Source organism: Aspergillus sydowii, assembly GCF_001890705.1.
Source record: "Aspergillus sydowii CBS 593.65 unplaced genomic scaffold ASPSYscaffold_23, whole genome shotgun sequence".
In the NCBI taxonomy this organism is placed as follows: Eukaryota; Fungi; Ascomycota; class Eurotiomycetes; order Eurotiales; family Aspergillaceae; genus Aspergillus; species Aspergillus sydowii.
In genome coordinates, this window is record NW_024467881.1 from 20,160 (window position 1) to 32,382 (window position 12,223).

The window sequence follows — 12,223 nt, forward strand, 5'->3', positions numbered from 1 at the left end:
TTTACACAGAAGGCCTCAAGACAATGGGAGACGACCCAGTTATGTCTCAACATCCAGGCTGACTCAATCAGTCCACTGCCACCCGAGGGTTGCTTCGCCGACCGGTGCCGATGCATGCCTTGCTTGCAAATTGAGTTGTTTCCTCAATTTTGCGATCGGTAGATGGTTCTTTGGTACGCTGGGCAGGGGAGGGAGACAAGAACTAACCGGGTAGAGATGCCCGGGCATCTATGTTTCTATTCCACATGTCGGAATCAGCCGGCTACAGGATGTCATATCACAGTCGANCTAACGAGGTTATCGACCATACCTACCTAGCCGTCACTGCCAGCTATGCCCGAACATAAATCTTAGAGAGCCATGAGAGAAGTATTGCCACGAGGTATGACGTCTCGGTCGGCGATTGGCAGATTGGCTATTACTACCGTATAACATCACCGATTGCCGTAGCCTAACTATAGTCTCGATGTGCTCAGGCCATGAACACTGTACCATTTCCAATGTATGCTGTAGGTAAAGTGTATTAATACGTATGTATTCGTCCCTGTCGCCAGAAATTATCGCTACCTTTGCTTTACCTCAGATAATGGCAAGCAGAGAGTATTTCCCTCCATTTTCTAGCATTAATGACGTGGATGACTTGACGGCCGCGGCCTTGTACGGCCTGCGAACTGATAGACAAGTTGCCAGACCAGGTCCATGGTCCGGGATGGCCCGCGAACCGGTTGCTGCACTAGACTGGAGGTTTTCGAGTCTAAATGGCCTCTAAGTCAGCGTACTGACAGTAGCAGCCTGAAAAATCTTCATCTTACCTTGGACTGAGCGCACAAGAGCCCTGCCACGGACCGAGCTCTTACCCACCTGGTTCATGGGCGATGATTTCGAGGGCCCAGCGGTTGAGACCGCCTGTCCTCCACTTTCCACCTGCTCCGGTCCTGCCCCTTCACGAAACTTGGTATGCGTCCGATGAGCCGGCACCCTAGTAGTTGCAAAAGGAGGCGCCTCCCGTGTTCTTTGTTGCTCTTTGCGAGCCTTTTTCGCCGTCATGCCCTGTGCTGTCCTCGCCTGTCTCCTGCGTACGGGACGACGCCTTCGGATATTCTTTCTCAACTGACGAAGTTTAGACCGTAAGGATTCCGCAGTTCTTGGGCGGATGGTCTTTGAATACTCCTCGGCCCTCATGTCCCACGACCACTCGGAATCCGGATGGAGGACCATCCAGTGTAGGAGCCGACCCTCCTCGGTGGGAGTCCACTCACGATAGCCTCTTTTGCCCATTGCGAGATATAAGAATGCGGATTTGCGACAATAGGATAGATGCGGAGCAGGGCAGCTGAATAATGACGGAGGTGTTGAATTGGTAGACGAGCGAGATCCCATTGATTTACGTATCTACTACTCAATACTATGAACGATCTGGGACCCACAAGGCTCTGATCAGACGTCAGAACAGTTTTATCATTCTGCTGGCAGAGGTTCGCGGTGGTGATGGCCATGTGCAAAAGTACCCTCTGCTGGAGTTTAACAGGAGGTATTAGAACTCACAAATACATGACTGGTTTGCCCCACAAAAGGCCGCCTTGACCGGTCTTTAAACTAGTCTGTCCTTCATAAACCTGGTCTTATTTTTCAGTCTCCCGCAAAGTCTAGATCCTCTTCAACAATGAACTTCCCCGGGTGAATCTACATCAACTACCGAGGATCAGCTAGATTACCAATGACCCACTACTCTAGCCGGGGGACTTGGCTTCACGGCGGCAAAGGGCAAGGTTTTATCACCAGGCGAGCTGACTAGGGCCGTATATTTTGGGCATTATGCACAGTGCTGTAATGCCCATTGTTGCTTTAACCCTACGCTCTTATCCACAGAGTCGCCCACATAAGCGTGGGTGATTCGGTGACAGGGTACCTGCTATTCCCAAACAAATAATGTGGTCTCGAAACCCATTTCTTCCCACCTTGGATCCCTTCCGAGGCAGAACATGAACGGTTCTTAATTCTGAACAACTCCAAGTCGCGGGCGCCGATTCCGTTTTTACTGTATCCTCTCCCATGACGCTTACAATCGTCCGCCTTGAACGCACCACTGTGAATGGGCAACTTATCGACTCTTGAACGCCCCGAAGTAAGACTATATACATCTATCAATGCCTCCTGCCCTGAACATAGCTGCACAGAAATCACCTCCGTCCCGGTTGGATTTGCTCCGCGAGGCGCTGACGAGACCGGACCAAGCCCTGAAACCTCAACAGCCCTCGCAGGTTACTGAATTCTATCCAGCACAAACCGAGTCGGAGAAAACGTGTTCGGAAACGGGCGATGATCCAGGTGACGAAAACCAAGAAGATGGCAACTGGGAGACCGATAGCTTGGGTGCCTACGAAGCATCAGGACCTTCGACAGGCGCCCATAAAAAGTGGGATGACCTCAATCTTCCAGCGATGTGCGAGTAAGTCAGGTCGCCGTCCACCATATCTCGACATAGTCCATGGCCAAGTTGCGCTGACCGGCCTGTCTGATCCTAGCTTAGAGCGGAGACTTCGGTAAGTATGTAGCCCCCAGCCGGTTTTCTTGTTGTCGCGTGCAAGATTCGTCTGTCAGCCTTCTCCTCGTGCAGCACTCGTTGCTTTCCAAGTATGGCAAACGCTAATTTTCCTCAATAGAAGGCTAGAAACCCTCCTCGATAAGCAGATATCGTGGAATAACGAAATCCAAAGGAATCTGACCGAACTCCGTGAAGAGCCACCAACCGCTGAACCTGCACCCAAGAAGTCCACACGTGCAAAGCGTCCCAGGACCAGCGGGACTGACTGATGTGTACCGAACGGTGGAAGGCAAATATGAGGTACTCCCAGAGTGGAAACGGAAACGAACCACGGTAGTCAAGACAAGGCGGGCCGGACCGAAAACGAATCATGCGCTTGTTAACGACCTCCATCATTGTCTAGATCGCTGTCTTGGACTCCGAAAATAGAATTTACTCAAAGCAGCCCAAGCCCGAAATTTGTATGCGGCTAGCAGTAGTCTGGTGTAAAAGCATCCTTTTGCAGAGCAGGATGATGACGGCCAACGAAAGTAAGCCATGCCAAACTATGTCCGATTGCGCAGCAAATGGCATGAACTATAGGCTACTCTCTCAGCGGCAATTTCCCTCGCGGCATTATGATCCCCAGCCCTTCTGCGCCCATAGACAAGATTTCTCGACGGTCGATTCCCTGTCTGGGCCTGTAGTGCGATCGAACAGCTGTAAAAAGGCAAGCAAAGGCGTACATGCCACTTGTAGTTGGGGCAATGCCGTTATGCTGGAGTGGTCCTGGTCGGCACAGGGCTTCACCTATCTGTAAGACAAGGCAGATGTTCCATTAGAGTTTCCCACGGCTCATGCAGCGTGACTGCATATGTGCTTGCCAAACCCAACAAAGGTTAGTAGCGGATCAAGGGGTCTAGGATGTTATTGAGAGGGAGAGCCAAGGAGGACTGATGGGCCGAGCCTCAACCAGTCGAAACGCTCTAGTTAAGCCGCCTCCGTGGGCACGACGGACCATTCCGAGACTCGTTTGGTCTGGTGAACGCTGATCCTATCCCGTGGCTTGAGAGCTCGCTGCCTTTATCAAAACAAACGAGTCCACGGAAACTGACCCAAGCTACCAGGACATCTTAGACGGAAGTTATCGATCTCTACATGGCTGGGCTCCGCGGCGCTGGGAGCTTCCCCTCCCCTGACCCGCAAACCAAAACAAGGCACGTCCCCGACAACACGAGGGCTTCAAGCATATTATCATTGAAAATGACGTCCCTGTTTATTGGCTATTGTTGGTGCAACCGAATTTTATCGGGTCCAGCTGCCCAAGGGGATAGTCAAGAAAGGTGTATACAACACATAGAAGAAATGCCCTGCTTTGGGCCATTTAATGCGGCCACTAAACTACACCACCTGCCCCGTCAAAAGACAGAGCCCAGCATGATGAGTCTCCAACTATTCTACACCACACTAGAGATCATACGGGGATTCCATCAATCCCGTACTGGGGCATGCAGACAGGAACCGGGGCCCATCCAACGGAAGGCCATCCCAAAGAGAATCGTTATCAATGGCGGCCAGGCAAAATGACTGATTAGCTGTGCAGCACCCCCCGTGACATGCCCCATCCGACGATCCATCAGCCCTTTTCCTCCGGAGCAGTACTTGTTGTTCTCGGTAGCGGTCACCATGGGAGAAGTCGCCAAAGGCGAGTATTTGCAATGCCAGGAGACCGGCGGGCCCGAAAGCCCACTGGACCAGCCTGACGAACTCCTGAACTTCCGGCGCCTTTCGCGTTGGCCAGAAGTCGAGTCCGGCGGCGTTCGGCTTCTTGAGTCTTCGGGTACGCGGCCACGGCCATCGGTCCAAATCCTTCTGCAGCTCCGAAACGATCTCCTGCCGGAGGCCGTGGTGGATTCTTTCCTCCCCACTCAATCGCAGGTGAAGGATCTGGATGGATGAACGTATTGGTAGGCCGACGAGGAGATTCCTCTACGCTGGTTAGCTCGTGGTCCCACGAAAACCTTGGCAACGTACTGCGCTAGCTGGGCGAAGGCACAGGCCCAGGGCGATCGGAGAACATATCTTCCGTAGAATGCGCGGAATGCTGGGCAACGTCACGGTCACATCATCCCGAAGCTCTTCAAAAGTCTGTTCGCTGTTGATCGCCATCAACCGACGTTCATGGAAGATCAGACCACGGAGGGTGGATTGGTGATGATGAATGGCATCATCAAGACCCGGGAGGAACTGGGGAAAGTTAGAGATTTTCAGGTACAGATATTGCAAGCCTCGGAAGGAAAGGAGAAACTCGATGATGGCGACGAACTCCAGACTCGCGGAGGTAATCGCTGCTAATCTCGAAGTGACGGAAGGAGACGGGCGTGCTGGACCGTGCCAAGAGCTGCAAAAAGCGCAGGTCGTTGGGACAGTCCCGCAGGGTCAGTGCCTGCAGAGCGCGGAACGGCGATTGTTGGACGCCAGGAAGCAGCGCACTGGGGAACGACACGCGTGAAAGGGTCAACAGAGTGAGTAAGGGGTAGCCCTCCAGATCAGGTCGGGTACGGTCATCACGGAAGGATGACGGAAAGAGGTCCACGATATCCGCATAGCCACAACGGCCCGGTGGATTGTCCGCCGACAGGAATCCGACAGAGAGCGCCTTTAAGTGTCGAGAGTTCTGTTGGAGGCAACCTCGCAAAGCGCTAACCTCACACGAATGTTGGATGCCTTCCCACTCCAACTNGGTGAGCGCCGTGAAACACGACAGGCCCTCTAGATGTTGGCCCGCGTGGGGNCAGGTGCCATCAGTTATCAAAGAAAGACGACGAATCCGTTTCTGATGGTGCACGAGGTATCCTTGAACATCCAAGACGTTGGCGGGGATGCAGGTCCCGATATGCCATCTAGGCGGGTCAGTTGCGGTTTTCAGACAACATCTCAATACATACTGGAATGAATGGAGGATGCCGGGCTCTAATCGGGTAAAGACTTGGTGTATCNGAGACGACAGGCTCTCTAGAAACCCCCTGTGAGCGGCCGGTTCGTGCGGGCTTCCTAATGTGAGCCCTCTTGGCGACATGGCCGGTGGAAAGAAGTTGCTATTGTACACACAGCGGTGGAACCGAGCGATGCGGATTGGAGCTTTCACCGCTAGCTGCCTGGTATAGTGCAGAATCTCCCCAACGCGGGAGTCGAGACAGTCTCCCAAAAAGAAATTGACATCCAGGATGTTCAAGGCCCATTCATTGCTGGCGCGGAAGGTGATCGCACGGTGGACACGAGGGAACAGAGCGGCATATAGTGTGGTTGAAACAAGGCTCAATGACCGAACGCTACGTTGTGGCAGCTAGCGCATCGTTAGCAGCATTTCCGAGCTCAACAGCGTTCCCTACAGTACATACCAAGTCGGCGATGGCATCAACAAGCTCGAGCGGCAACTGGCTGAGCATGTTTCATTATGTGGTGGCGCGAGGCTGTCTCAGTCACGAATCAATTATGCTGGGGGTCCTTCTTATAGATCAGAATAGAATGCCCTGCTACCATTTTTGTCGCATTCTGGGACTATTTCAATAGGGCATAAACGCCACTTCCCCGGGGATCTTGCCCGTAAGACATGAGGGGGTTCCACAACGCAGCTGAAGATGACCTGCCCGGTGGTAGTGAATCTGAGGCAGCATGGCGCTGGCAAGCAGCTTGGCTATCGATCCCGGGGAGCCGGGCAGGATCGAGCTTCGTGGGCCTTCAATACTCAACCCTATATGCTTGAGCAGTTTCGACTCTACATAACCTCAACATCTGCCATCGGTCCCAACATCAGATCAGAAACCGTACTGGGAAACTTGAAGAACGACGCCTGGTTCGATCGCGAATTGCTTGCTGGAGTCGACACCATGTCGCATCCGGCTGAACGTCCGGCAACCCCGGCGGTGCCGTCGACTCCGCTCCAAGAATCCCACCCGAGCATCCTCTCTGAGAGTTCAGGTTCAGAGTCCGATCCAATCTCATCCACGTCGGAATGCCCCTGCTGCCGACTGCCACCCGTTCCCGAGCCCTCTACGCTCGGCGAGGCTATCCCGCAACTGGACCTGAATAACTCCGCCGCGCTGGAGGAACGATTTTTGAAGTCATTGGCGATTCAGCCCGCGGTGGGATCCACGGTCCAAGCCGCCGCTGTGGTTCCTCGAGACCGGCGAGCCGCGGGACATTACCTGCTGATCGACCTGCTTTGCCATCGGTTGTTCTCCACATTCAGGCATCAGGGAGGCATTCGGAACTTTAGCGTATACTATTATAAACGTTTTATCCCAGGCGATACTCTAACTGTGGTGGCCCGAAGGGTGTTTCGAAGTCAGTTGAGCTGGCTAGAAGCAACAGTGGCCAGAGACAGTGTTTTAGTGGCCACCGCAACGGCGCTATACGACGCTGCTGGCCTAGAACCGGAGGCATCCGCTGAGAAGCTTTTCACTGATTTTGACGGTGTACATCATTGCGCTGTTTCTGACGATCGTGATCTGTGGTAGACTTCTGTCTTGCTACTTGGCTGCTCAGATCGAAGGTTATTTCGCGTAGCATGATGAATGTTCTTGACGGGGTGCAACGAATAAATCTGCTGCCCTCGCAAATCCAAGTGCTTTATCTTAGAGTTGAGATAATGCGGCGACCTTTGAAACCGAAGGAGCTTAAGTATGGTCCCATGTTGTGAATCATGGCTCGATCAAGTACAGAATAGAGCTTCATATGCGGAATTTATTCCATTTATTCCCTATTGAATCAAATTGACTGCAAATCGATCGAGGTTTATCTTGTATATCAACCCTTGTGTCTTCAGATTCACCCATCGCATCAGCCTGCTTGGGTGAGACTCAAGAAGGTTAGATCTAGGACTAATTCATACTTACTGTAACTATGCAGTGGATCTCCTGTACATAGGAGCCAAATACACGGAGGAGATACCAGCTCTGCTAAGGCCCAGGTGTGTGGACGCAGTCTTCCTACCACTTCAGCTGCGGTGCTCGACAAACGCGATCGTAAACGCGTCGGCCAAATCGGGAAACGTGTGCCGCCCGTCCGGCATTCATTTCATGCAACGCGACTTGAAGGGGTCATGTTGCCCGGGTATCGTTTTCTTTTTCCTGAGGACCGACAGGGCCAACCCACTTTGACATGCCCAATTGAAAAGGAATCGCCCGGTTATTTATCACCTTTTTCCAAGAAGATTCGGTAATGGCCCGATGCTTGACTGCCGTCTCGCCGTAGCGTCGCGTACCTAACGAAAGTCTACATACCAGTGGGCGCACACACAACCGTTTGTGTATATCGGGAGACGGTTGCGGTTCAGAATAGCGTCCAGAATAACCGGGCATTTCTGACGGCCCGTCTCTGTAGTCTCACTCTATCTTGCCCGGGCAATGGCCAAGGCCGTATTGGTAAATAGTGATCGGACATATTTACCCAGGTATCTGGAATGCCATCTACACGATATTCTCCTTTCCTTCTTTGACTTATTGCGTTTGGTTGGGCTTTCCTTCCCAGCGATGCATGCTACTAGTAAGAAAAAGGAGAGGCTGTTCTGAAGTAGAAACAGACTACTATCTTCATTCCGAAGCAGAACCCCGACCCATCTGGAATCATTGAAGATGCCCCAAGACCGCAGAAAGCTAGACCAGTCCCACCTGGTCACTGCGATGACCGGTTATCTTGCCGAAACATGGACACGATATGCCGCCATTCTTTTTTTTTTTGTTTCTTTCTTAAACAATTTGACCAATATCATCATAATAAGGCTCGAAGCTCCCTAGCACACCGGGAATTTCGAACCCTGGTCGTCGACGAAATGGATGTCGGAGGGCGGAAGGAACTACCCGGTCATTCTCTTCCATCCCCATTTTTATCGGCCCTCCAATTCGCGGTGGTGTCCTCAACGAGACCACCCGGTCATCGTAGTCAGTGGACATAACGTGTGAGCTGATCCGTTTCTGCGGTCTGCTCTCGCCCGGATTTCTCGTTGCAGCTCTGGCAAACAGAATCCACCGAGCTGGCCTTCGTTTCACCAGCGTGGCCCGATCTTCGTAGACACACTCGTGACTGTTCGTAACCGTGCCTCGCCCTTGGTCAGCTCGCTCCACTCGGGTTCCCACATTGACCGGTTGTCGGAGCATCTTCGGCCCCGACCCGTGACGAGCAAAGAATCCATGCAGCGCTGTTGGTTGTTATTCGGCAAGTGATCTAGGGATAGCCGGGCAAAGGAGGGGAAACGCACGCCGATCGTGGCTTCAACCATGTTCGATTGCCTGGACCCTTGAGATAGTGCCACTAATCCGTTTTGGGAAGTTTACCAGGGGATTCAAGTTCAAAGTCGTCTCAGAACTCGAACGCGCCAAAACAAAATTTACACTGTGAATGAGGTTTACTATGCCATCCAGCAGTTTCTGGTCGTCCCATTATAATACACAATAATGCAATGTAACCGCTTCAGGGAGAGGGGTGATGTGCTCAAGTACTTCCCGTGGATGGAAGCAAGATATATATGTACAATTATCGTCATCGTCGCTGTGGACTAGCAGAGCGCGTGCTACACCTTTCCCTTCGATTCAATGCCAGCAACCGAAATCACATCTCATCGGCTTGCATGTTCCTTGTAATATATTTATACCCTATAAAGTCGGTGTTCAATACCTGATATGACATATGCGCGAATGACTTCGCTCGGCCGGTCAATCGGGCAATGCGAGTGGGTGAATTTCGTAGTTCGTCGCAGGAAGATGAGGGACGGAAATGATCGTCATCTTAACCCGCATCCTGTACTCTGAATGTAAAGCCTCGCGTGCGATAGGCTTTTGAAGGCTGGTCAGACTAAATCTCCCCTCAGCGACTTATTCATCCAAGCTATCCGAAGCTTGGATTCCACAATCCTGCACGCCACGACTTATCCGGGGAGCAACCTGTTGCTATCGCTTTCCGTCTCACCTGATCGGTGATATCCGTGCCCCTGCCAAGCAATACATCATTATGTAAGCTGGCCGTCCTTTGGCTGGCTAGGCCGTCGCTATCAAACATTCACTTCGACCCAGACGCGTTCCAACGGGCGATCCTGCGCGTCACTGACCGGGTATGCCATCGCACATTTTCGTTCAACGTTCGAACCCCTCAAGATGAGGTCGACATGCGAATATTACCTTCTATTCCCTCTGCCCTGCTCCACCGGGGCAGCGCAAAGCCAGTGAGCAAAGGATGCTGTCCCAAGGGACTCAGAGCGCCGGACAGCCAGGAAGGGGCTAACGGCGGCGGACGGCCTTTGACCAGAGCTCCTTCAACCTTTCAATACTGCGCTTGCTAGCTGTTTTCTAACCCCGGCTGTAATCACTGCCTGGATTAGTGGCTGGCGATCGAATGGCATAGGGTTCTTTTATTTCGGGTTACCGGTACTTTGCAGGGCCTTTGAGAAATACCCGACGCGTTTTCAGGTCGCATGATTGCTCATTTGTGGCAGCGAACTTGACATTCGCTGGAGATGCCCTGAACTCTGGTACTTGGGCGACACCAGGCTGTCGTCCGCGCGAAGCGTTTGCCCGAGGAGGATGACCGTTTGCACTCAGATGTGAGTAGCTGCTATCTTGATCGTCAGCTCAGACTCAGCCGAACGTGCCACATAAAATGGCTTCGAGTCGACCGTCGGGACCGTTGGTTGCATCCACTCTCACACCGCAATAGCAACATGAACTGGCTAGACGGTACTTGGTTCTGGGTCTTATGCAAGCTTGGAGTGCATGCTTCCCTGGCCTCGGTCACGGGTCCCTGATTCCAGGGTCGGCTTGCCCCAATCCCAGTCCCGCAGAGGCGCTAATGCACCGGTCTCGTCGGCTGCGCCGTCTGGCGGGTTACGGTGCCAACTCTGCGGTGACATGCGTTCGCAGACCTACCATTGGCGACACTACCACGACCCAATAGCGTATCCCGCGATAGGAGTCTGTTCTCGCTGTCGGACGGGCTGCGCAAACGCGAAGATGCTGAAGGAGCAGAGTACTGTGGATAGTGGTACTATGGAACGTTCGATTGCGGAATTACCTGGCTGGGGGCGTGCGTTGGACCCGAAGTAACCGTTGTCGCGCGAGCTGTCGATTATGTTACCATTAGAACGTCCGTAGGATAAAGATGTGCCGAGAAGATCTGGTAGTTCAATCGAACTTGCACGGGTAGGTCGGTCATCTGGATTGACCACGGCCTTCAGCTATTCTGGAGGCGACCCATTGGACGTGGTTCCTGGATGGACCGGCAGTGTCTGCCATCGTTGTGCCAGTGTCCAACCACTGATGATACGGCCCAACGTCAAGATCCAGTAACCGGAGGTCATGGCTCAGCCTGGGCTGAACGATCGCCTTGACCTGGTTGCGGATCGACTGTCGAGCACAGACTGGAGACAAAGTGATTCTTTAGTATGGCTTATCGGAAGCATCAGCCTTCCCCAGATCTAGAAGAGGGTTCATACCGCCTACCAACATACTCCCCCGACGTGTATTCAGATATGTCCTTATCGNCTGTGCCACATCCACAGACCCTTTCATGAACCGAACCCTTGTACCGGGGTTCCGTGAGGGCTCATTCTTNCGGTTTCGACGGTAGTAAAGGACGAATCGGAGGATCTATCACGGTCAGCATATGGATGGCGGCCCGTTCGGTCGTCGTGGTACCTGAAACTCTTGGCGATCGAGGTCCAGCAAATGCTGCATGTTCACCCACCGACGATTGTCTAGACCGTGTTAGCTGAACCCACCGTTCTTCAGGAGACACGAGGGATTGCTGCGACGCGCCGTACCTAGGTCTCCATTTGCCAGACAACGATGAGCTTCCGTACCATGGCGCGGTGTTGTTCACTCGCGAGGACCAGGGTCTGGATGAGCGAGAAGACTCGCGCAATCCCGATATCCTCTACGATCAGTAGCACGATGACGAAGCGGGCCAGATCCGGCGGTCTTCCGTACGGCCCCAGCACGAGCACTGTGTCGAGCGCTGTGGCAATGTTCGGCATTACATGGTAGGATATTGAAGCCAGCCCGGTTGCTTCCAAGAGATAGTGAAACTTCATCGCCAGCTGCGGGTAACGGCGAACCACCGCATGCAGCATCATGAGAACGATCAGCACCATCGAACATGCTGCCTAATTTTGGTTAGTGGACGATCGATATTTGGGGCTACTGCACACGGAGCCCTCTAGGAATAGGTGCTGATAGCTTGCACCGGTTGGCCGTCACCCAGGATAGCAATCGCTCCGTGGAGGACGGAGTGGATGATGGCCATCCGGCCGACCAATCAATGCCTAGAAGATGCGCCGGAAATCCAAAGGTCCACCCCGTCCACAGCGGAACGAAATTAATAACCGCGAGGTTGGCCGCGCGTCGGTGCGCAGTAGCCCAGGATCGAGTCCGCAAGACCAGTGGCAGGATGTTCACCGTGAGCAGAAGCGCGACCATTGAGCCGTGTTGGACAGTGGCCATGGCCGAACGGTCTCGGCAGGGGATAGGCAAGGAGTCGCTGTATTTGCATCACGTGCCATCGGATCGCCCACGGGCCACGGCCACGACTGGACGCCAGACGCCATGCGAGCCAACTGCCCGGAGCGATTGCGGCGCATATTCCATACCAACCAGTCTGTGATATGTGGGAAATTCGGTCGTACCAGGGGGATGTCGTTGGAGGCATGCT

At 53.2% G+C, this 12,223-nt stretch overlaps 9 protein-coding genes across 9 annotated transcripts in view; 4 read left to right on the forward strand and 5 right to left on the reverse strand.

Annotated features, from left to right (window-relative positions):
• ASPSYDRAFT_52306 (uncharacterized protein) overlaps positions 1 to 104 on the reverse strand; it is a 757-nt gene extending 653 nt beyond the window's left edge. Inside the window, exon 1 of the mRNA XM_040848466.1 lies at positions 1 to 104. This exon is cut by the window's left edge and continues 653 nt beyond it. The gene's annotated coding sequence lies outside the window, so the exon portion shown is untranslated.
• A 661-nt stretch (positions 105 to 765) lies between these two features.
• On the reverse strand, positions 766 to 1,278 carry ASPSYDRAFT_37527 (uncharacterized protein; the record flags this gene model as incomplete). Its single annotated transcript, XM_040845547.1, has 1 exon — positions 766 to 1,278. The coding sequence occupies one exon, from the start codon at positions 1,276 to 1,278 to the stop codon at positions 766 to 768; it is 513 nt and encodes a 170-aa protein (XP_040695933.1).
• Positions 1,279 to 2,147: 869 nt separating this feature from the next.
• On the forward strand, positions 2,148 to 2,814 carry ASPSYDRAFT_95833 (uncharacterized protein; the record flags this gene model as incomplete). The annotated part of the gene is made up of 3 exons (XM_040853174.1): positions 2,148 to 2,443; positions 2,526 to 2,543; positions 2,664 to 2,814. The coding sequence occupies 3 exons, from the start codon at positions 2,148 to 2,150 to the stop codon at positions 2,812 to 2,814; spliced, it is 465 nt and encodes a 154-aa protein (XP_040695934.1).
• Positions 2,815 to 3,991: 1,177 nt separating this feature from the next.
• ASPSYDRAFT_37528 (uncharacterized protein) lies at positions 3,992 to 4,693 on the reverse strand (the record flags this gene model as incomplete). The annotated part of the gene is made up of 2 exons (XM_040845548.1): positions 3,992 to 4,471; positions 4,559 to 4,693. The coding sequence occupies 2 exons, from the start codon at positions 4,691 to 4,693 to the stop codon at positions 3,992 to 3,994; spliced, it is 615 nt and encodes a 204-aa protein (XP_040695935.1).
• Positions 4,423 to 6,069, reverse strand: ASPSYDRAFT_714521 (uncharacterized protein). Its single transcript, XM_040850586.1, has 3 exons — positions 5,926 to 6,069; positions 4,559 to 5,870; positions 4,423 to 4,511 (listed from the first exon to the last, which is right to left on the reverse strand). The coding sequence occupies exons 1-2, from the start codon at positions 5,971 to 5,973 to the stop codon at positions 4,782 to 4,784; spliced, it is 1,137 nt and encodes a 378-aa protein (XP_040695936.1). The 5' UTR covers positions 5,974 to 6,069; the 3' UTR covers positions 4,423 to 4,511; positions 4,559 to 4,781.
• A 345-nt stretch (positions 6,070 to 6,414) lies between these two features.
• Positions 6,415 to 7,044, forward strand: ASPSYDRAFT_165042 (uncharacterized protein; the record flags this gene model as incomplete). Its single annotated transcript, XM_040843315.1, has 1 exon — positions 6,415 to 7,044. One exon carries the CDS (start codon positions 6,415 to 6,417, stop codon positions 7,042 to 7,044), a length of 630 nt encoding a protein of 209 aa, XP_040695937.1.
• On the forward strand, positions 6,916 to 7,938 carry ASPSYDRAFT_52326 (uncharacterized protein). Its single transcript, XM_040848467.1, has 2 exons — positions 6,916 to 7,207; positions 7,436 to 7,938. Exons 1-2 carry the CDS (start codon positions 7,176 to 7,178, stop codon positions 7,746 to 7,748), a joined length of 345 nt encoding a protein of 114 aa, XP_040695938.1. The 5' UTR covers positions 6,916 to 7,175; the 3' UTR covers positions 7,749 to 7,938.
• Positions 7,939 to 10,232: 2,294 nt separating this feature from the next.
• Positions 10,233 to 11,069, forward strand: ASPSYDRAFT_52341 (uncharacterized protein). Its single transcript, XM_040848469.1, has 2 exons — positions 10,233 to 10,620; positions 10,887 to 11,069. The coding sequence occupies exon 1, from the start codon at positions 10,291 to 10,293 to the stop codon at positions 10,618 to 10,620; it is 330 nt and encodes a 109-aa protein (XP_040695939.1). The 5' UTR covers positions 10,233 to 10,290; the 3' UTR covers positions 10,887 to 11,069.
• Positions 11,070 to 11,336: 267 nt separating this feature from the next.
• ASPSYDRAFT_95836 (uncharacterized protein) lies at positions 11,337 to 12,015 on the reverse strand (the record flags this gene model as incomplete). The annotated part of the gene is made up of 2 exons (XM_040853175.1): positions 11,337 to 11,674; positions 11,724 to 12,015. The coding sequence occupies 2 exons, from the start codon at positions 12,013 to 12,015 to the stop codon at positions 11,337 to 11,339; spliced, it is 630 nt and encodes a 209-aa protein (XP_040695940.1).
• Between the last annotated feature and the right edge of the window lie 208 nt (positions 12,016 to 12,223).

What these genes read in the sequence shown, in the direction of transcription:
- ASPSYDRAFT_52326 (XM_040848467.1), top strand. Translation starts at nt 7,176, where the DNA reads ATGCGGCGACCTTTGAAACCGAAGGAGCTTAA. An exon ending in TTGAAACCGAAGGAGCTTAA is followed by an intron (nt 7,208 to 7,435) that starts GTATGGTCCCAT and finishes GTAACTATGCAG; the next exon opens with TGGATCTCCTGTACATAGGA.
- ASPSYDRAFT_52341 (XM_040848469.1), top strand. Translation starts at nt 10,291, where the DNA reads ATGCTTCCCTGGCCTCGGTCACGGGTCCCTGATTCCAGGGTCGGCTTG.